This window comes from Juglans regia, chromosome 10 (genome assembly GCF_001411555.2).
Source record: "Juglans regia cultivar Chandler chromosome 10, Walnut 2.0, whole genome shotgun sequence".
In the NCBI taxonomy this organism is placed as follows: domain Eukaryota; kingdom Viridiplantae; phylum Streptophyta; class Magnoliopsida; order Fagales; family Juglandaceae; genus Juglans; species Juglans regia.
In genome coordinates, this window is record NC_049910.1 from 9,318,071 (window position 1) to 9,340,713 (window position 22,643).

At 36.1% G+C, this 22,643-nt stretch overlaps 4 protein-coding genes across 6 annotated transcripts; 3 read left to right on the forward strand and 1 right to left on the reverse strand.

Moving 5' to 3' along the window:
* Positions 1-1,788: 1,788 nt before the first annotated feature.
* Positions 1,789-2,931, forward strand: LOC109004618 (heavy metal-associated isoprenylated plant protein 23-like). The gene is made up of 2 exons (XM_018983244.2): positions 1,789-2,281; positions 2,378-2,931. Exons 1-2 carry the CDS (start codon positions 2,125-2,127, stop codon positions 2,674-2,676), a joined length of 456 nt encoding a protein of 151 aa, XP_018838789.1. The 5' UTR covers positions 1,789-2,124; the 3' UTR covers positions 2,677-2,931.
* A 1,953-nt stretch (positions 2,932-4,884) lies between these two features.
* Positions 4,885-9,277, reverse strand: LOC109004617 (photosynthetic NDH subunit of lumenal location 4, chloroplastic). 2 transcript variants are annotated; one of them, XM_018983243.2, is made up of 6 exons: positions 8,765-9,277; positions 8,103-8,195; positions 6,613-6,673; positions 6,449-6,517; positions 5,845-5,969; positions 4,885-5,169 (listed from the first exon to the last, which is right to left on the reverse strand). In XM_018983243.2, exons 1-5 carry the CDS (start codon positions 9,155-9,157, stop codon positions 5,890-5,892), a joined length of 696 nt encoding a protein of 231 aa, XP_018838788.2. In that variant the 5' UTR covers positions 9,158-9,277; the 3' UTR covers positions 4,885-5,169; positions 5,845-5,889. The 2 variants fall into 2 exon arrangements, with proteins under 2 accessions (XP_018838788.2, XP_018838787.2); XM_018983242.2 differs by having other exon boundaries at positions 4,885-5,189.
* Positions 9,278-11,499: 2,222 nt separating this feature from the next.
* On the forward strand, positions 11,500-15,216 carry LOC109004615 (agamous-like MADS-box protein AGL104). The gene is made up of 11 exons (XM_018983237.2): positions 11,500-11,883; positions 12,250-12,303; positions 12,421-12,439; positions 12,558-12,619; positions 12,747-12,777; positions 13,123-13,184; positions 13,497-13,596; positions 13,756-13,812; positions 14,209-14,348; positions 14,517-14,760; positions 14,928-15,216. The coding sequence occupies exons 1-11, from the start codon at positions 11,699-11,701 to the stop codon at positions 15,072-15,074; spliced, it is 1,101 nt and encodes a 366-aa protein (XP_018838782.1). The 5' UTR covers positions 11,500-11,698; the 3' UTR covers positions 15,075-15,216.
* Positions 15,217-18,154: 2,938 nt separating this feature from the next.
* Positions 18,155-21,246, forward strand: LOC109004611 (pentatricopeptide repeat-containing protein At1g32415, mitochondrial). Of its 2 annotated transcripts, none has more exons than XM_035694926.1 (3): positions 18,155-18,432; positions 18,513-19,900; positions 19,988-21,246. In XM_035694926.1, exons 2-3 carry the CDS (start codon positions 18,841-18,843, stop codon positions 21,070-21,072), a joined length of 2,145 nt encoding a protein of 714 aa, XP_035550819.1. In that variant the 5' UTR covers positions 18,155-18,432; positions 18,513-18,840; the 3' UTR covers positions 21,073-21,246. The 2 variants fall into 2 exon arrangements, with proteins under 2 accessions (XP_035550819.1, XP_035550818.1); XM_035694925.1 differs by having other exon boundaries at positions 18,513-18,591; positions 18,780-21,246.
* Positions 21,247-22,643: the final 1,397 nt, after the last annotated feature.

The following is a 22,643-nucleotide window of genomic DNA, read 5'->3' on the forward strand; positions in this document are numbered from 1 at the left end:
CCATTGCTGAGCCATATGGCGGCCCATTCCTGAACCCTTTTTTTCAACCCAGCACAAACACAGTACAATCAAAAAGGGGAGGAAAATAAAATCCAAGTATAGTTCTGAATCCGAAATCCTTCAATATACATTTCAATGTGCAATTTCATGAATATCAATACACAGGTACGATAATATTAGGAATATGTGCTAATCGGAACAATCATTTGAAATTCCTAAATATCATCGTAAATCTATTTCTCAGACCGAAAGGACACTCAACTACAACATGATAAAAATCAAGAAACAAAAATAGGCCATATATAAAATCAATCAAATAGATATTTATTTATTGTATATTTTATTGAGATTATAAAATATCTGTAATCTGACGCTCTGATACCACATGTTAAATATTTTAATATAAACATTAATAATTGAATGTTTGATTTTCTATGATCCACGATAATAAAATAAATAACAGTTAAAAGACGTACATTTCTCCATCTCAGTTGAATAGAGAATCTCACCTGACTATGAGAGAAGAATCACTTTAACAACTTTATCTCGAAGTCTCCCGATGGCTAGAGACACAATAATGATTTAGGTGAGAACCCTTTAACCCCTCAGTATTATTTATAGACTTCTATCCATCGTAAAATTTAGAGACATTCGTGTCCCACTGTGACTAGATATATAGGTATTATTGTCCCACTGTGACTCATTAATTAAGTGATAATATTTGTGTTAGTCTAAACTCATTAAGTTATGGGTGTGTGAGACGTATAATTTTAATAAAACTCTTACACAAGTAAGATCATAAGGAAAAGCGTGTAATGAGTGTAGCAAACAGTGGATGTATAATAGACATATTGATCTATCAATATTCTTCGCTGAGTATTCAGTAGATGGAGCTCCGGCTGACCAATCAAACCCAGCAGCCAATGCAAAAGAAAGAAAACATGATAGGAAAACAAAAAAGATGGAGTGGACAGACAGACAGACAGACAGACAGCCAGCCAGCCAGCCAAACAAAGGGAGCCACTCAGCCAGCTCCTACATTCCCGCTCCTACTATTTCCACCGTCAGATTCTGCCACGCGTCAATCGGCTGCACTGATGATCTTGTTGCAACTCCTTTCACCGTCCATTATTAATTTAATCAATCAATCAATTAAGTAGTAATTATCTTTCCCAGGAACATTACTTTCAATTTCAAAAGGTTTTCTTTACTGTTAGAAAGACATCTTTGTAAAATCCTTGGCGTGCTATTAATATCATCCCTCCCTCCTCTCTGATCCTCTCCATCTTAGGCTGGTTAGTTTGTGTTTGTTTCCTAGCATCTGCATCACATTATTTCATGATAAATTGAGTTGAATGAGTTGTCAAAGAGCCAATTTACTGGTTAAAGTTTCAAATAAAGTTTCAAACAAATGATTTACAATTGGAGAAATCTGGATCCTTTGTTTTTCCTTCTCTCTTTTGTTAGACGTTCAAATTCAAAGGGAAAAAAAGTGTGTAAGATCTTTAAATGAAAATGTACATATAAATAGTTACCAAGATGGTATGGTTGCCCACAACAAAGTTTCCTTCAAATATCCTTTCTCCTGAGCATAAGGTTTTTGTATCAGGAACTAAGAAAAAATTAGGACAAAGTCTACAGCAGAAAAATATCAGGGGTTTTAAAGTTTTAAGTATACTGCAGCAGCTCTGTTCCGGGTCCACCACCTTCTTTTTTTTTCTGTTTGAATGTAATGTAAAGCCCTTATAAGAAGCAGGTCTGTGTAATGAAAAGATATTAGAGCAATTAAAGAAGTTAAGACAGCAGCTTTGCTTATCTTTTCCTTTGCCGGTTAGAAGTCATGGAAGGATTCCATTATTTGTAGGTTAGTTCCTTGCAGCTTCTTTGGGTGTTCACTTCAAATGCCCTCTCTATAAATTCACCTTACACATTCCCTCAAATCGATCTGTGTTTTGTTGTCCTCTCCTCTTTGAATATCTCTGTTTTTTTTTCCTGGTCTACTTTCTGTTTTCCAAGAACTTTCTGAGTCTAGTCTCTTTCTATCAAGCTCATCAAACTTGTAATCAAGCTCTTGATTTCATCTTTCAAAGAGGTTTTTCGTGAAAGGTATTTTTAATACAGAAAATGGGAGTTGGAGGCACTTTAGAATATTTGTTTGATTTGATGGCCAGTAGCCATAAACACAAGAAGAAAAAACAACTGCAGACCGTGGAGCTGAAGGTCAGGATGGACTGTGATGGCTGTGAGCTTAAGGTCAAGAAGGCACTATCTTCGTTAAGAGGTAATTAAGTTGCATTTTTCTTCCCCTTTCTCCTTAGCTTGTTACAAATGATGACAGGCTGCTAAATTTGACAAGAGAGTTTTGATACTTTGCCAGGAGTTAGATCAGTAGACATAAGCAGGAAACAGCAGAAGGTGACTGTGACTGGATATGTTGAAGCAAGCAGGGTGCTGAAGAGGGCCAAGTCAACAGGGAAAAAGACAGAGATCTGGCCTTACATTCCTTACAACTTAGTGGCTCAGCCTTACACAACTCAGGCCTATGACAAGAAGGCACCTCCTGGTTATGTCAGGAATGTAGAGAACACTGCCACCACTGGCACCATGACAATATATGCGGACCCATATATCACAATGTTCAGTGATGACAACCCCAATGCATGCTCTATTATGTAGCTGAAGAAACAATACCAAACCTTCTGTCTCATTTACTTCTCCTCCTCTTATTATTAGTCTACCTGGCTATAAACCATTGTCATTGTCCCCAACGTAGTAGGGGGTTTACTATTTCATTCTTGTTTTGTGGTTATGAAGTGATTGAGAAAATCTGTAAGCTATAATTCATGTTTTCATTCTTTTCTTCTATGGAGGGTCCTGGATAGGGTGAATCCTGATCAGCTGTACTCTGTACTTTTACAATTCTATGGTGGTTTCTATAGGTCTTGAAAATTTAATAAACTCCAATCTCATCTCATTTAAACTGCATAACCAAATGAGGCTATATGGTGGGTTGTTCTGTGAGTTGTTATGAGGCACCCATTGTAGCTTCTACACTTCTTTCTGCCAGGGATGACTCCGGCTGGTCCGCGACTGTAATTCGCCTCAATGTGGAAACCCATTTTCAAGTTTGTTCATTGCAAATTCGTTTGCAGGTTGACTATTATGAAAAAGGTTTATTTACAAGTTCGTTTGTTGACGTAAGACTAATTTGAAAATCTGCCATATCAGCTAACTTAAAAAGGTAGAACTCGGCAACTATATGCAGGCAGTGGGATGGATGTTTGCGATATCTATTTAAAAGCTATTTCATGAGACTAGAGGAAAGTTGAATTGCAGAGTTTTTGCTCTGGAAACCTTCCATGCATTCATGACATTTCTAATATTGTCAAGAGTCAAGACGGCTTTTCTAAGGAATTCCTCTTATAAAGCTAGAAAATCCTGCTTACATCAGATTGGTAATCCCCTTTGAGTTCATGTGCATTTCTTGATAACAGAGATTTAGGTTTAAATCCAGGATACAAGCATTGGTGAGGATCGAAGTCAGAAAAAAACATTTTTATTTAAACTTGTAGCTTTTACAATTGGCTGAACTCGCAATTTCAAATTAGCCTTTCCTCTAAATTTGAAAAAAAAAAAAAAAAATCCCTTTTGATGCTAGCTAATATTTAGGCCCCGTTTGGATAGTGAGATGAGATGAGATAATTTTAAATAAAAATTAAATAAAATATTATTAAAATATTATTTTTTTATATCATTATTGTTTTGAGATTTAAAGAAATTGAATTGTTTATTATATTTTGTATGAAAATTTAAAAAAATTATAATGATGAGAAGAGATAAGACCATTTTTGTATCCAATTAGGACTTTAAACAATAAAGATGATCTAGAGTTCAAATTATTTTAAAGAAAAACATTTGGTTTATATCACATCTTATGAAAGTAAACTTATAAATTTAACATGTGAGATTGTAACGTAAGATTGTAACATGTCTTATGTCACACGTGAGATTGTAAAGTTGATTTTTTTATTATAAAGTAAATCTAAGTCATATCCCTTTACAAGTTTACTTTTCTAAAATAGACCTAACAGTTCTGTGTACTACACCATTTCAGAACAGTATGAAGAGAGAGAGAGCTGAGGCAAAAGAAAGAAACTGCTAGGAGATGCGTATGTTTCTTTCTATATTATTATTCTCCACCCAGCCAACGTACGGGAGGAGTCATCTTTACTTCCTTTTCGGCTTTTCTACTGCCATCAGCCTTTCTAGGATCCGAAGGAAGCGTAAAGGCATGCATCAATCCCAATAAAAGAGAGATTCACGTGCAATAACTGGAGTCATAAAGCATACCCACACTTTCCCCCATCCCAACTATCTTCCACAGTCCATTCCCTACCCTGAAGCTAAAATCTCTGGTTCATAATTTCTTTGATATAACCTTCCTTAGTTAAGATTTTACTCGACATCATAGGAAACCCAAAAGTCTATTGATCAATTAATACAGGCTTTACTAAAGAATGTTTTCAGATATACTTATTATATGGAGTTGCAATGTCTGCATTGATACCCAACTAGCTAATAAATAGTGCTGATTTTGTGGCAATTGATGTGGACTTTGAGATAGCAGATTAAGCGATGCCATCTTACTTCAGTGAAAAACTTCCATGATTTATTTGTAAGAAATTCGTTTGCCATGGTAGATACAGTTTTCATGCAGCATTGTAATGGTAAATGTGAACTTGGGGACAAGATTGATGTACTCGTCAACCCTTGATACCAAAATCCAATTTTGAAAACAATATCTTTTTCTTATCCTTTATTTTGGTTCTCTTCGTGGGGAACTGGAAGGAGGGGACAGGGGATTACGGTTGGGGTTTGGAAACAAAATTCACAATGTTATGTACTCTTCTTAAGATCAATATCACATATACAGGTGGTCTTGTTGCAAGCCATGTGCAAAAGACAAACATGTTAAATCAATCGATTACCACCAAAATCAGAAGAACTTCCAGCTTCAAGGGGAGCTTGATGCGAGTCTTACTTCAGGAAAAGAACAGTTGGAAAGCAGTTGCGTTAGGCCAGATATGGCACTTGCACTTTTTGAGAAGGGTGACTAGTGTCAGCCATACAATTTGAACCATATTCAAAAGCAAGATGCACTTCGGCGCCCTAAACATTGAAAACCAAGCCTATTACAAGTAATCAGAGGAGAGGAAGTACATCAGTATTAAAGCAAGTGATGCAAAAAATCTACAATATATTAGTATTTGCCTGATGATCTTTGATGGTGTACCACCTTGTGCTTGTACTACACATGTTGATTTTTATAAGACCACTATACCATACCAAATATCTAAAAAGAGTCATCCAATCAATGAAAATATGCATGTATGAATGCAGCAGTACGAGGCTTATCATTATCCTCCGTTAGGCAATCTTGACCCTAGACATTACTCTGGACAATTGGATCTTTGCTTCCTCCTCTATGCATTCACAGCATGTGCGCCGTAATGCCTTTTTATCTTTTCCTGTATTCCTATAGAAGTACTTCAGTTTGACCCAAGAACCAAAGCAGCAAACATGTTGTATCAAGGTCTCTGAGAAAGGAGTGACACCTGCAATTATGAGTGACAGCTATCTTGATTTCCCATTTCTGGGAAGGCCAATCTATTGCAGGTCTATGATCTCCAATTCTCAGGCCACGTGTGCAAATGGTAAAGTTCGTATGGGGTCCTGAATGCTTGATCACCATCTAAACTTCCATCTCATAATCAGGTTCTTGGGTTACCATCTAAACTTCTATCTTTTAATGGGATTTCAGTTCAGGGTGCACAGAAAACTCACTTGAACCTCATAGGCTTCCCATCCATATGCTAATGAATGTGAGCTTCACTTTCTGTTCCCGCTGTAGATACGAACAAAATTAATATCATATAGAAGAGTTGCATTGCCAGGTACATTGCAGTCACCTATACAAAAAAGACATGGATGTCAGTATGACCTGTGCACCATTCCAACAAAAGCATGTCATAATCATGATACAATCGGGAAAACTCATGCAACCAAGGAGCTTTGAAAATTTTCAATTGCTGGCATTTTGTCGACTGAGGTTCACAAAACTTTGCAGGGGACTTGTCAAGTCTGATCCATTAGGAATTTTTTGTCAACAAAGCTCCACAACACTATATATCTGCCCCGAGAAAGTTTTGACCACGGACAATTTTCTAGGCATATCGTCACACACATTCTCACCAGGAGAGAGGGAGAGAGAACGAGAGAACAGAGGCAGATAGATAGCAATTATAGTTTTTTTTCTGTTTTTTTTTCTGTCCCTTTTCATTAATTCTGTGAGTGTTGTTGTAGGCGTTTATGACCATATAATGTTTCATCTTTGAAGACTACAATCATTATGAGAGTCGGGATATTGAATTTCTCTCTTGAACCCCACCTGAAAAGCATCCTGCTGGTTCTGGCCCATATGCTAATTCAGGAGGAATGTGAAGCTTGCGTTTTCCACCTGTTTAAGGCAGAGTGAAAATTACTTTTTGGCAAAAGAGAAACAAAATACAGAAAATAACCTCTATAAATCTATAAACAGTTTGAGTTACATACCTACGTGCATTGGAGGTACTCCTTCACCTCCAAAAATCCCCTGGTCCAATCCCTTGATGACCTGGACACAAATAGTCATATTGAGTCAACCTTGTTAAATAAGGTTTGATTTTTCTACAATTTTGATTGTTGTCTCTAGTTTTGCAGGGAGAAAGGAGAACTACTAAGTGGGAGAAAACCTAAATTGAAAAAATTGCACATTAATGTCAACCGAGCTTAGTTACTAGCCCAATGTTTGCCTTTTTTTTTTTTTTGGCCACTAGGATGCTGATTTCCACAGCTTTTGGCTCTCTAGGTTTTCGTACAGTCACTTTGTGCACTGTTGCCTTTTTACTAGAAAGTTCATGAAGGGCTTCTGGGACACATGGATATTTATTTCAGAACAGCACATTAAAGCACTAATGTATTTCAAAGAGTGTGTACAAAAGATTCATCACCACTATAAGATTATGCTGCAAAACCAATGCCAATAAGAAGTAACAACCATAAGATGAAATTAGCACAAGATAATAGTGGATGAACAAGAAAGAAAGAACTAGACTTTGTCTAGTACTCAATTCATAAAACAGATCTACAGAATGATTAGGTGAAATAACATTTTCGAGTGTTTGACAACAACCGTGCGGAGTCCGTTCATTTGAAAAAGGTTCCATACCATGACAAGAATTAGAAAGGTTCTTATGCTAAAATGTTTCTAGGGTACCAAGTACAAAAGTACTCATTGTCTTGAGAACGGCCTATAGGACAAGCGTTTAGTGGTTCCAGACACTCTATGTCTGTAGCATGAACAGATATAACATGCAGAATATCTAACCTAAAAAACGAAGATAAAGCAGATTAAAGGATAGAGTTTTGTTACTCATCATCCCCACATACCACACTTATTTTTATTTTTTTTTAATTTGTTTTTAATTTTTTTTGTTTTATTCTTCCTAAACTAATTGAGTTCTTCTACTCATCATCCATACATCACACATTTGGTAAGAGAAAAAAAATTAAACATTAAAAAATTATGTGTGGTGTGTGGTGTGAGGATGATGAATAGAATGCAGATGTCCAGGGTATCTCTATGTGCTTCAACTTCAATGCACACAAAGTAGGTTTTGATCATAGGCCTAAAATTTCTATTATCATCAATCATAAAGTGAGAAATCGAGAGATAAGTAACGAGGCCAATTTAATGATTGGCAATAAGAGTGGGTCATTTTTTTTTTATTGGCATTAGGTGTCCAAGAACAATGTCTTGACTAATCCTGGGGGTGCACAGGCCCTTGACAAGGAGTTTCCCGCTAGTGCACCTTGGGTAATTCAAGGGGAAATTCTCCCGTCCGATGGCCCCTAGAGATTGTTTGCACCCATGACAATTCGAACCTTAGACCTTGGAGGAAGCATACCAACAAGACCAAAGCCTTAACCACTTGAGCCAATCCCTAGGGGTTATACAAGTGGGTCATACCAAGTTAATGTATTAAAGGAGACATCATACATACCTTGCCAACGCCGATACGCATAGTGAGAGGTCTAGCACGTTTATAGCTACTGTCAAAGACTGTCCCATCTCCGAATCTTGCAGTGTAGTGAATCTGTGTTGGAAATAGATTTTGGAAAATTCAATTGCATAACTAGTAGCAATAATGTTATGCAACACTAATATTACATAGAGACATCCAGTACTCGTACTCAGACTGCTGAAAGTCATATCATGAGCAGAACAGGTCTAAATGAGGCCAGAAAATAGAGCATGTTAACCATGGGTCTGACTAATGCTACATGCAACACTCCCCATCTCACTTTATCCCACTGTGTAAAATGTGGCACCCTTGGATCAACCTTAATTTTTTTAAAGAAAACTTCAAAGGTTGATGGGCGTATGTTGGATTTTTCCCCAGTATAATTCCTACATCTACGACTCATTCTAAACGATTATTAATATGATCAACCAAAAACCTTAAATAATTAAATTAGTTAACTGATGTCCCCACAAAGGTCATACAACATATAAAAGAACAGCATTTTAAACAAGGATTAGAGAGAGATAGGAACAGGCAATGGAGCAATCTAACGACTAAGCGCCACGGTGGGAAATTTACTTAAACATAAAACAATCGAAGTAAGAATCAAACCCAATATAAGATTGAATCCTAAAACTCACATCGATAAGCTCAGCGTAAGGAGCTTCCGCACCGGGCCCGACCGAGACGTCACAGTAGCCAAGCCCAGACCGAACGAAATTGAGTTCACACAAAGGCTCTCCCACAGTGGCGTAGTACTCAATTCTAGTAGCATCTGCATCTAACGGTGAGAAAGCCAGAATCGAGGCTGCTAAAATCCCAACACCCACATCAAAAACACGGTTCTTGATTGCAGAATTTGATAGCTTTGCATTGACTGCATTTGAAAAGCAAGCACGAGTAGAACCGGAACAAAGAGAAGACGAAGAATTTGGAGACGAAGAATTGGGTTTGGTGGTGAAGAAGGACTTGCGATTGAAACTTTGAAGGCTATGAAGATTTGGGGTCTTAACGTTTAGCGCAGAGACGGCCATTCTGATGTCTGCTTGTTTCGATTAAGCTTGAGCTATCTGGAACTGCTCGAGGGTTCGATATTGTATGGCTAAGCTTTCGCAAAGCGCTTTTGAGTGGGAAAAAGTGGATATCGGTTGCGACCCACAAGTGGAAAATCCTCGCCGTTAATGTCTCAACTTGTGGAGTTCACTGACAAACAAACAAGAAAACGAAAAAATCTAGGATTAAAAAAAAAAAAAAAAGTCCATAATATATAAAAGTATAACGTTTGAAAATGATGAGTTGTAAAACTCTTAAAATAGTTGGATGGAAATTTTTCACTACTTCCAATCTCAAAATGGATACACATAATAGTATAATACAATATGTGAACCATACAACATCAAGTACTAATATTAAGGGATACTTAGAGTATTTCAAAATTATATGAATAGTAATAAAATTATCAATAAAATAATTTAAATTAGAATGTTTTATTGAGTTTTGAGAAAAAAAAAATTAAAATATTATAAAGTTAAAAAATTATTTGAATATAATTTTGTAATATTATTTGTGTTTTGAAGTTTGAAAATGTTGTATTGATTTTTATATTTTGTTTTGAAGTTTATAAAATTTATAATAATTAAGTAAAAAAGTTAAATATTTGAAATTAAAAATTATTTTATGTTTGAGTGATGTTTGAAATTGAATTTATGAAAAGTTTTAAAAATTTCTCATCTCATCTCATTATTCAAACAAAAACTTTCATAAATACTAATCTATTAACCTCCTCCTCCTCTTTCTCCTTTTCTTATTTTTTTAAAAGTTACACTATTCAAAATTTTATTAATTGTCCTATTTTTTTTAGAATGAATAACTTTTTTCATAAAAATAAAAGGAAAAAGAAAATAGAAAGAAAGAGAGCTTAGGCATTCCCGAGCTGACGTGCATGAGTTATAGATCTATTACCTGAGCCAGAGGATTTGAGCACAAATGTAAGGGGAGGTGGAGTTTATCCATCTGACCAGCAGCTGATTTTTGTAGAGCTGAAAGATATGAGAAAACAAATGATACAAACACAAAGGTCGAAATTAAGCTTGGAATTCATGCTCTGTCAATTGGAGAATGAGCAAGTAGCTCATGATGATCGTAATTGATCAAGTGAAGAAACATGTAGATCCCAGGTTTGTTCACCCATTTGCAAGTTGGTTTCCCACCCTATATACATGCAATGCATTTAGTACATTACAACAAAGAATAGAGAAAATGGTGGTACATGTGAAATTATTACTTGTCTCAAAAATTTAAATTAATAGAAAAAGCTAGATTTTATTATTTATTATATACGTTAACACTCTCCGGCCCTCACGTGTAGGCAGGCCAGGCTCCCTCTCAATAGGTGACCTAATACGTAGAATATTTAAATAAATAAAATAGAGTATAGAGTCAGGATTCGAACTCATTTACCTGTGCTCTGATACTAAGTGAAATCACTACTAATTCTCCCAAAAGCTTAAACTAATGAAAATAAATATATTTTATTATTTATTTTATATCTTAATTACCCAGTGACAATTAGTTTCTGTCATGACCATATTAATTGATATAACATAGTTTCAAATCCCATATATTGCTACTAGAAAACATGAATAAAAGAACAATATTCATGCAATTTTGTAATGCCTCCACAGCTCGAGGTGCTCGAATTCTCCTTGGATGCTCCATAGCTAACATTATTAAAGTCAAGAACGAATAAAAAAAAATGTTTTAGCATTTTGTAATATGGAATATTGAATATAGTAAATACATATAATTCATGATAAATACAAATTGAAGGAATAGTAGTCATGAGTGCAAGCAGGATATCATGTTTGATATATATGTAGTGTTGAGAAATGCTTGGTACGTCCAAAGAAGAACTACTATAATAACTAACGTAAGTTTATGCAATACATCAAATTATGCAGTTATTTTTTTTTACAGAATTTGGTTTTGCATATATATATTTGATAGAGATCACTCCAACAACTCTCTCTCTCTCTCTCTCTACATATATATATACTTTCTTTTTGGAAAATGTTATTTTTTATTATAAGTTTTATCATCTTCAATCGAACTGCATCACATGATTAATTGGTGTGATTAAAAATAAGAAAATATAAGATGTAGTGTAGCATTAAATTTGTTTGAATGGTGGAACTAAATATTAATAGGGGTACGTATAATATATATATATATATATATATATATATATATATATATATATATAATAGTGTATGAAAGCCGGATTAAATTCTGTCCATTCACTACCTTTTCTGAGAAACGACCTCTTCCACTCTTCAAGGTGAGATTATAAAGATTTAACCAAGTCTGACGGCCTTGTATCTCTCCCCTTCCTTCGCATCTCTTGTCCTCTCTCTCTCTCTCTCTCTCTCTCTCTCTCGATTTGCAAGCAAGTGTGCTAAATTATATATACATTTGTTTCCTGATCGATCCAAAATAAAATTGGGTTTGGAGGATTGTTTTTGTTTAAACAGAGACGTCGACAGAGATCAGATGATGATCAAGAGATTTGTTTAAAAATGGGTCGTGTGAAACTCCCAATTAAGAGAATAGAAAACAATACGAATCGACAAGTCACCTTCTCCAAACGTAGAAATGGACTCGTTAAAAAGGCTTACGAGCTTTCCATTCTTTGTGACATTGATATTGCTCTCATTATGTTCTCCCCCTCTGGCCGTCTCACTCACTTCTCTGGCAAGAGAAGGTACCTACCCTCCCTCCTCTTCCATTCCTTCACTCTACATCTTCTTCTTCATATTTCTGCAATATCAGTTTTTTACTTAATATATAATTTCATGCATGCCTGTTTGTTACCCTACAATCAATCAATCAATATATATATATATATATATATCTTTTAATTCTTTATAAATATTATCTGATCATATATTCCTTCGTTGATCACCACGATCAGCTAGCAATCTCTGTCGTCTCATTACTTCAATGCATGTATTTTTCTGCAGGCTTGTAATTAATTAGTTTCCTCTTCTTTTTTTCATTCTGCCAATTAAATGTACGTATGCAGATATAATTCATGTTTTTTTTTTTTATTATTTTGTTCTTCCAACAGAATCGAGGATGTGCTTACACGTTACATAAATATGCCCGATCATGAAAGAGGAGGGTATGGATGATATCGCACGATTGATCGATATCCTTTAAAGAAATTTTTTGCTTTTTTTTTTTTTAATATATTTATGTAAAAATAAATTGTTGATAAATATTTCCATTTTCTTTGCAGAGTTGTTCAGAACAGAGAGGTAAGTACATATTAAATAATGACAAAAAAAAAAAAAAAATTAGTATAAGAAAGCGGCTTATAACTGATATTGTAAATCGTATTATATATGTTAAGTAATAATCATCGTATCCATGCAGTTTTTACTCGGAACCCTAAAGAAACTCAAGACCGAAAATGGCATAGCCCTTCAACTTGCCAAGTATGATCATCTCTTTCTTATATATTATATATGTGATCGATCAGGATTTCATTGGGTAAACTTCTTCATTGATTATTTCTTTTTCTTTTTCTTTTTTTTCACTTTATATACAAACTTCTTCAAACAGTCCTGCGGAAAATGATTCTAATCATGTTGAGGTAAAATACTAGAATTGTAATACTATATATATGGTCGTTATATAATTTCTAGATTTAATAGTCTAGCCATATGTTTATATGCATGTGTGTGTGTGTATATATATATATATATATATATATATATATATATTTATATAAAAAATAATCTCATAAATTGATGTGATTTTATTTGATGCGTTAGATCTACGTTATTTTATAATAAAAGTAACTTTATAATCTGACGAACCACATCAAGCCACATCAATTTGTGTGATTATTTTCTATAATCTCTTTATGATTAGAATATTTCTCATATATATATATATATATAATTTGTTGATTTCGTCTAGATGCTTATATATATAGGAACTCCGAAAAGAAATTAGCAATTTGCAACATCAGCTTCACACGGCCGAGCAGCAGTTAAGGTTAGAGAAATTTTTCATGTTATAATTAATCTGTATATAATCTCTACCAAATTAAGAGCTATTATATTTTCAAGTCGGTGCGTGAATCACACGATCATGATTCACATTATATAATTTGAAATATTTGATTTATAAGATTTAAATTTTAAAATTTATCTTTTAAATTAAATTATGTCATGCATAGAATCATTCTTTAAAGTGTGCTCGATTTGAGAATAGAATTTTTCAAATATTAATAAGTAATGGTACAATTTTGGTTCGAGTTGTGAGTAATTTCCTTGGTTACTGAATCGATATTCGACTGTTGATAAGGATTTTTGAGCCGGACCTTGTGCTGCCGAAATCGATGGAGGAACTCGAATCGTGTGAGAATAACCTTTTGGAGGCCTTGAGGCGTGTCAAGCAAAGAAAGGTACTGGATGGAGCCTACCCCTAGCTAATTATTTTCTACATTAATATTGGCCTGCTGGCACTTAAATTATTAGTAGTACTGCTTATATATATATATGCATTCCAAAAATTGCAACAATTAACGTACGTATTTACCCATTTTCTTAATTTCTTCGTGCAGGAAGACCTTATAATTAGTAACCATTTATCTGCGTATCAATACCCATCCAGTGTGCAGGTAATCTTAATTAAGATCATGAGCCCCATTATTTAGAGTTTCATTTACAGTACTTTTCGATCATGCTTTAATTTTAAGAGTTATATATATATATATATATATATACACTACACGCTCATATCATTTCCGTTACACTGTATTAGCTATGTATATATTGACAAGTATTACGTCAATACAATAGAATGTATGATATAAGTGAAATGAGAATGTAGTATATATATGGATTATACGAGGTTTTACTGATCTACTCATATTTTATAAAAAAATATATATATATATATAAAATAAAAAATTGAAGAATTATTAATATAGTTGCATTTTTTTTAAATAGTAGTACTCGTTCATATTGGTTAATTATAATAAGCATTCTCAAGATATATCGATGATTAAACGCAGATGTACTTGGACACGAAAGATGGGCCGGTACTACCGACGTCTTTTGAAAATGAGGCTGTGAACTGGTTTCCAGAGAATAATGGACACAACCAGAACCAAATTTGCGTAGGATCTGAACCATCATCTTGTATCCCTCTCCGGTAATTAATTAATTGACATAAACTCATGTGTTTTCTAAATATATGTTTTCGAATTAATGCTGCATGCAGGCTTTGCATGTGTATATATATATATATATATGTTTTCGAATTCAATTATATATATATATATATATATATATATATATAAAATACTTTGATGATGGTCAGGAACCAATCCTCGACGGAGATTTATAATCAGGTCGACGTGGGTAATGCCACAAATATAAAGATGGAGGCATGCAACATGCAGGGAGCAGCTGGATGCCATATCGGCAATATCAATCCAGGTAGTCATGATCATGATGATGATCATGTTGATGGCTTACCGTCTTGGCATCATTCCTTCACTGCAAGCGAGCTCCTCTCTGCCTTGATGCCCCAAACATCCTTCCAGCTTCCTCCCATGATGAAGGTAGTACGTTTCTTTTAATCTCGTACAAAAAAAAAAAAAAAAAATACAAAATACAAAAATACAAAATACAAAATAAAATATTATGTTACTATTATGTATCAAAATACAAAAATAATAAAATAATAAAAAATAAAAGAAAAATAAAATATATTTGTGATTGTCTGCAGGAAATTGCAGGAACAAGCTGCCTTTCATCAATGATGTCGCAGCAACAGGCCGTAGAGATTGCATCAAACTGCCCACCAATATTATTGCAATCCAGTGATGAAGATAATGCAAACTATGACATGAACACGCTGCATGCCTTAGATTAATTATCATGTAGATCGATCAGTGACAACATTAATGAATTAATATTCTTGAGTACTACTACTATTTATATATAGTACTGTTGTTATTAGTTGTGTCACATGCATTTGTACGTGCAAATTAAAGAGGATGTTTTCTTAATTTCCACATCCTGCCCTTTCGCTACAATTAATTAAATTATTATTATTATTATTATTATTTCTATATGCACTATAAGAAGATTTTTTATTTGTAGCCAATCATTTTAGAGTGGTGCTACTCCCACCGCTGGGAGCTCCCGGGCTTCCACTAGTGCATTTGGGATTTGTTTTTTTTGTTTTTGTATTTTTTTTATATTTATTTTTTAACATATTTAAATATATTTAAAAAAATAAAAAATTCATAATATTATTAAAAAATATTTACTTAATTATTAAGTAATAAAAAACTGTAAAAACTAACTATTGAAACTAGCAGTGTGAGTAATATTTTCTATCATTTTATATTAAAATGATTATTTTATATTAAAATAAATTTATTATTTTCATCATAAATAATTATTTTTATCATAAATAATGCATCATAAAACTCGTTTTACCTGTAATGATGGCCGGTGGTCAGGTTATGAGCTAGACTAAATCAAAGTTCTGTGCTAGCTACCTACCTCTTATGAGAAGTTGAGTACTATTTGTTAAGCTACTATCTGCAGCACAGCCCACGTATGTAGCAACAAACACATCTACACCAACTGATAGCACGGAGATAATCTCAAACTCTAATCTCCAACTCAAACGCTTGATAGTTGCAACACATGTTTATCTGTTGAGAACTACTACATGCACAAGATTATACAAAAGAAATTAAACTTTTAAATTGATGTGGCTTCACGTGATGCGTTAGATCTACTTTACATTAAAATAATTTTACAATCTGACGTACTGCATCAATCCACATCAGTTTGTAAATTTCTTTTTATGTAATTATTTTGTGGCTAAAATATTTCTCTTATCTGTAATTTATAATTTAAATACTTGATAGAATTAGAGTTGTATTGTAACTTATCATCTCAAATTTTACTTATCAATTCAAGTCTATAAATCACACGGTGGTCAATAATAATTTCAAGCTGCCATACTCAATTCCTCTGCTTTCTTTATATGGTATCCTGAGCCAAAAAGCTTTACCGCTCTCACGATCCTCCAATGGCTACTTCTGCCTCCCTAGTTCCAATTTTCCAAACTCCCAATCTTGCACCTTTGATCTCTGTCAAATTAAATGACTCCAATTATCTCCTATGGATTTCTCGGCTCTTTCCAGTGCTTCGCAGTCACGACCTTACGGGGATTGCGAATGGGAGTGAGTCCTGCCCATCAAAGTTTCAGGTTACCGCTGATGGCAAACTAACCGATTCTTTCACACCAGAATTTGTTCTCTGGTATAAAAACAACCGGTTTTTGTTAAGCTGGCTCAATGCTACTTTGTCTGAGAATGTGTTGTCCCTCGTTTATGGTCTCAACTCTTCTCATCAAGTCTGGAACCTTCTTACCTCTTGGTATGCATTGCTATCCAGTTCTTGGGTTTCCCATCTGAAGCCGCAACTTCAATCCTGCGACATGGTTCTAAATTCTGCAATGAATTCTGCGGCTTGCCAAAACTTTATCTAATCAACTGGCCATTGTGGGGAAGCCAGATGCTGATGATGATCTTATCACCTATATAATCAATGGTTTGAACTCCTCTTACCATGCCTTTGTCACTTCTTATTCTTTTGCTACTCGAAATGCTTCTCTCTCTTTTGATGAATTTCAGAATGAACTCTTGAATTTTGAGATGCTCGTTAACATTCAGTCATTTGGTAACGATGTTGATGCTGGAACATTTGCTCTATTTTCTCAAAAGAAAAAGCAGTCCTACCACAAGCAGCAATGCAATGGTTTCCCTAGGCTGTCACATTCTTAGCAAAATCCACTCAAGTGGTCTTCCAACTCAAAGTCAACACGACATTATCTTAAAGATGATACACCTGCTCCACCTCGTGCACCATGTCAAATATGTGGTAAAAATGGGCACCAGGCTCTTGATTGTTTCCATCGTATGAGTTTCTTTTATCAGGGACGACATCCCCCTTCTCAACTAGTTGCAATGGCTGCCAAATACTCAGACACGGGAGAAGAGCAGACCTGGTTAGCTGAAAGTGGTGCCAGCTCCCACATCACCTCTGACATACAAAACATAACACTCAGTGAGCCTTATACTGGTGGTGAGGAAGTCGCAGATGGTAATGATAATGGTAATGGTTTGCTTATCACATCCATTGGTTCTTTTGTAGTTCGTAACTCCTCTACATCCTTTCATTTATATGGTTTGCCAGATACCAACTGCTGTAAAGATGCTTGTTGCTATTGTTGCTGGGCCTCCTGTGCTTGCTTGACTCCCGCAAGATATTCAACAAGTTGTGAATAGTGTGTACCAGCTCCACCTTCCGCCAGCTCTGTATACCACTATTATGTGTAATGTAATAGTAGTAGAGAAAATAGAACAATTGGTTGCTTCGAGAGAACCCAATCCTCCACGATGTTTTTGCCAAAATCAACTTGGCTTTTTCATTGATAACTGTCAATTAAATACAACTCAGGAAATAACCACCAGTCAAGATCGATTTTAGCACCACTACTAACAACATACAGGACTATTACTAACAATACGCAAGAAATAACGATAAAACATCAAAATGATCCTGACAAATTCTTAAGGCTGATTTGCAGCCCAAGACTCGGCAGGACATGCACTAACCATTTATTGGACTCTTAACAAATAACACATTAAACAAATAGCAATAATTGGCCTAGTTAATTTTTATAGATTAGATGAGATGAGTTGAGATTAAAGTTAAAAGTTAAAGAAAATAATGTTAAAATATATATTTTTAATATTATTTTTATTTTAAAATTTAAAAAATTTAAATTATTTATTTTATTTTATATAAAAATTTAAAAAAATTATAATAATTAGATGAAATAAAATAAATTAAGAGAAATTATGAAAACAAACGAGTTCTAAATAACCAATCCGTTACCGATAATGGCCAACCAACTAAGCCCAGACTTCCGAACGCTGCACCATCCTTCAACACGAACCAAGCCCACCACCACAAGGCCTGTGGCCGAAGCCCGGCACATGACAACCGTGCCCAGCGGCCACCACCGTGAGTTCCTCTCCCTCCATTCTCAACTTTTCTCTCTCCATCTCTTCCTCCGACAGAGTCGCCCTCTCCGTATCTCTCTCTCTCTCTCCGGCAGCCCCTCTCTTCTCTCCTCTGTGTTGCGCACCCCGCGAGTTACCAAGCGCCGCCTCCTCCCGCTCGTGGTCTGACGCGTCACGCTAGTAAGTACTCGGCCCGTCCCTCTCTCGCTCTATCTCTCTTCTCTCTCTCTCTCTAACTCCTCGGTCTCTCCCTCCTGCAGACGCTCTCTCTCTAGGTTTTAGACCGCGACCGACAGAGGTCACCGGAGCCAACGTGCCCCTCTCCCGGCCAAGTTATGGGTATCTGCTCTTAAAGCTGATCTCTTTAAATGACCCATATGTGAGAGATATTTTTGATGCAGCTTTCAAGTTATGAATTTTTATTAGAGTGTAACTACTTCCCTGATCATAGAATTTGTCTCAATGAACAAGATTCATATTATCATCTCTGGAGAGCTAATACATAAATGTTCTTTTTCTTGGGGTAGAGGGCCGATACAAGAGGAAACCGTTTTGCTTTGACGGTTATATCGTTTTGAAAAAAGATTAATGTGTGCCGTTTCTTCCAGAAGCTTTCAGCTTTATTCTCTCTCAAAATCCTCAACTAGACTTCAATGCCGTTTCATTTATGTTCGTCGCTTCAAAACCCAGATCACATTTTCCAAGACCGATTACCCGAAACTCACTAACAATGACTCACAACTGCTCCATTTCCTTTCCGAACATAGTCTTCCGGATGCACGTAATATGCTTGAAGAATTGCCTGTTGGAGAACGGCATGGCCGAATCCGTCTTTGGACTTCGTTTCTGTCGAAGTTCTCGAAGAGTGGCTTTGTTGATGAAGCCCGGGCTCTCTTCAATATCATGCCTGAGAGGAATGTTGTTACTTATAATGCGATGTTGTCTGGGTACGTGCAGAGTGGGAGGTTGAGTGAGGCTTGTTCGTTCTTTGGCGAGATGCCGGAAAGGAATGTTGTGTCGTGGACTATAATGCTTTGTGGGTTGGCGGATGCAGGGAGGATAGACAATGCACGGAGGTTATTTGAGGTGATGCCAGAAAGGAATATTGTGTCTTGGAATTCCATGTTGGCAGGGTTGATTAGGAACAAGGATTTGGAGGAAGCAAGTCTGGTTTTTCAACTAATGCCAGATAAGAACATAGTTTCTTGGAATGCCATGATTGCAGGGTATGTTGAGAATGGTAGAATAGAAGATGCAAAAGCATTGTTTGATGAAATGGAAGAGAAGAATGTGGTCACTTGGACCAGCATGATGGCTGGTTACTGTAGGGTGGGTAATGTGGATGAGGGGTATAGTCTGTTTCAAAGAATGCCTGAGAGGAACATTGTCTCTTGGACAGCCATGATCAGTGCATTCACTCGGAATAGCTTATATACAGAGGCTTTGTTACTTTTTCTTGAAATGAGTGGGGATTTTGAAATAAAACCAAATGGAGAGACTTTCATTTCACTTGCCTATGCTTGTGCAGGTGCAGGTTTTGCTCGTCTTGGCATGCAATTGCATGCTCAACTGATTATTAAAAGTTGGGACCATGATGATTATGATGGCAGGCTACATAGGAGCCTCATTCACATGTACTCTACTTTTGGTATGATGGACTTTGCACACTCTATTTTTATGAAAAACCCAGATAAACGTTCTTATAATTCTATGATCAATGGCTATATTCGTACAGCGCAGCTCGAAAAGGCTCAACATTTGTTTGAAATGGTACCCATCCGAGATAAGATCTCATGGACTTCTATGATTAAGGGCTATTTTGATGTTGGCCAAGTATCGAAGGCGTGTTATCTGTTTCATAATATGCCTCAAAGAGATGCAGTTGCGTGGACTGCAATGATTTCAGGACTTGTTCAAAATGAGCTTTTTGCAGAAGCTACCTGCTTATTCTCAGAATTGCGAGTCCATTGTGTTTTACCTCTGAATTCTACATATTCTATTCTTCTTGGAGCAGCAGGTACACTGTCATATCTTGATCAGGGAAAGCAGTTCCATTGCATGCTGATAAAAACATTATATGAATTTGACTTGATTCTTGAGAATTCTTTGATCTCAATGTATGCAAAATGTGGGGAGATAGGCGATGCACACATCATATTCTCAAATATGACTTCTCGGGATTTAATTTCTTGGAATTCCATGATCATGGGGTTTTCACATCATGGGCTGGCAAATGAAGCCCTCAAGATCTTTGAAGACATGCTTAGATCTGGGGCCCACCCAAATCCCGTTACTTTCTTGGGTGTCCTGTCAGCATGTAGCCATGCAGGGCTGGTCAGTCGAGGGTGGGAGTTATTTAATGCCATGAGTGATGTTTATGCAATTCAAAAAGGTTTAGAGCATTATATTTGCATGATTAATCTTTTGGGCCGAGCTGGGAAACTAAAAGAAGCAGAGGAGCTAGTCCTTAGACTACCTCTTGAACCAGATCGTGCCGTTTGGGGTTCATTGCTTGGAGTATGTAGTTTTCATGAGACAACTACCGAGATTGCTAGACGTGCAGCCCAACGACTCTTTGAGCTGGATCCTTTAAATGCAGCTGCCCATGTGGTTCTCTGTAACATATACAGAGCAAAGGGGTGGCATGTTGAGGGGACAATGATAAGAAAGAAGATGCAACTGGAGGGTGTCAAAAAGGTTCCTGGCTGCAGTTGGATTCTGCTGAAAGGGAAGGCTCATGTTTTCCTGTCTGGAGATAAAATACCCCCCCAAGTGGATGTGATGCTATCTGTTTTACATGGGACAGCAAGTGAATCATAAGAAAGTGGGTGAAACATATGAAGTGTGGGGAAGTTTGACCCATCATCCCTAAGGAGACTCAAACTTATGACCTTCGATCTCAGTAATCAACTTGTCAGAACATCTGTTTGCCAACATGTTCCTTCTCTTTGAGAATACAGCCTTTCCTTTCCCGTGTCCTATGAAATAGCTAATATGTGAGTTTTCTTATTTTTCATGCATATAAACATCTTATGATAATCTTTCCCGTGACTTTGTATCTTCTGAGCAGGCACCACTCTGTTCTTCCCAATACAAATTTCATCTATTGATTGATAGTGAATAGAATGTGAACTAAGATCAGTTGTGAAATCACAACTATATATTTTAAACATGTCTGAAAACTGTTCTGGATCATGGGGAGACTGGTGGCAGATCTCCATTTTCAAACTGTACCAAGAGCATCCAATTTTTTCTCTGCTTCTCCCCTTCAGGCATTGGAATGGTACCCTTGCAAATGCACCAGATTATAGCAACTTGGGAAGATTTATGCACTGCTTCGAGATTTGGTAGGCTCAACTATTGGACTTGGGAGCATGTTTGAGAAGTGAAGGTAGACAAAGGAGCAGCGATGAGTTGGGAAAAAAAGTAAGAGAATGTAAATGAGGGAGTTGGAAGAGAAAGTAGATCGATGGAGAGCATACAGCATTTGGTGGCGAAGGTGTGGTTAGGGACAATGTAGGCCATAGTGTGTTTGAGACACGAAGGTAGGGAGAGGACTAGCGAAGAGTTGTAAAGAGGGAGTTGGAAGATAAAGCACATCGATGGAGAGTAGAAGACGTTTGGTTACGAAGGTGGGTGGAGATGATGTGGGCCATTGCAAAACTTAGGGGCCAAGAAACAGTTTCTTGGAGCTTTTTGTATGAGAGGAAGCATGAAAGAAAGTTTAGAAATGTAAAATTTCATACTGAGTGATGAGTGTAGGGGGTGCATGGGATCCCACATTGTTTGGGACCATTTGTGATGCCCAAGGGAGGCCCAAGCCACATTTGGTCCATACTCCAAATTCCAAAAGGACTGGTCAAAGATATAATTGGAGCCTTATTGGAATCATTATAAAAAGCAAGAATTATCCCTCCAAGCAATGTGAGATCCCATTCATAATCGACACTCATCAGTCAGTGTGGGGTATCACAAGAAAGAATATCATTTCTTCTTTCTGGGTACTTATTGTGTAGAAAGAATATTTTTTGTTTAAATGAGACCACCCAACATTCATACTTAATTAGTCAATTGACCGATCCATCCCAAAATCTATGGCCTAACCTATTTTTACAAGCAGGACCATATCAGAAAAATTCATTGGGAAACTAAATCTATCCCTTACCATGTTGTGATTTGAAACCTAACCTTCCTTAGAAATATAATAATGGGGATTCTCCACCTTTGTGGTCCCCGATAGGCATTATATTCAAATGGTTAATCTTGTCTGTATAGATAGGTTAAACTCCTTCACAAATGTCATAGCCTAAGGTCCAAACTGTTCATGCCTGTGCCAATGGACCCTCCTAGAAACAGCTCTCCTTTTCTTTCTTTTTATTTTTGATGAGTGA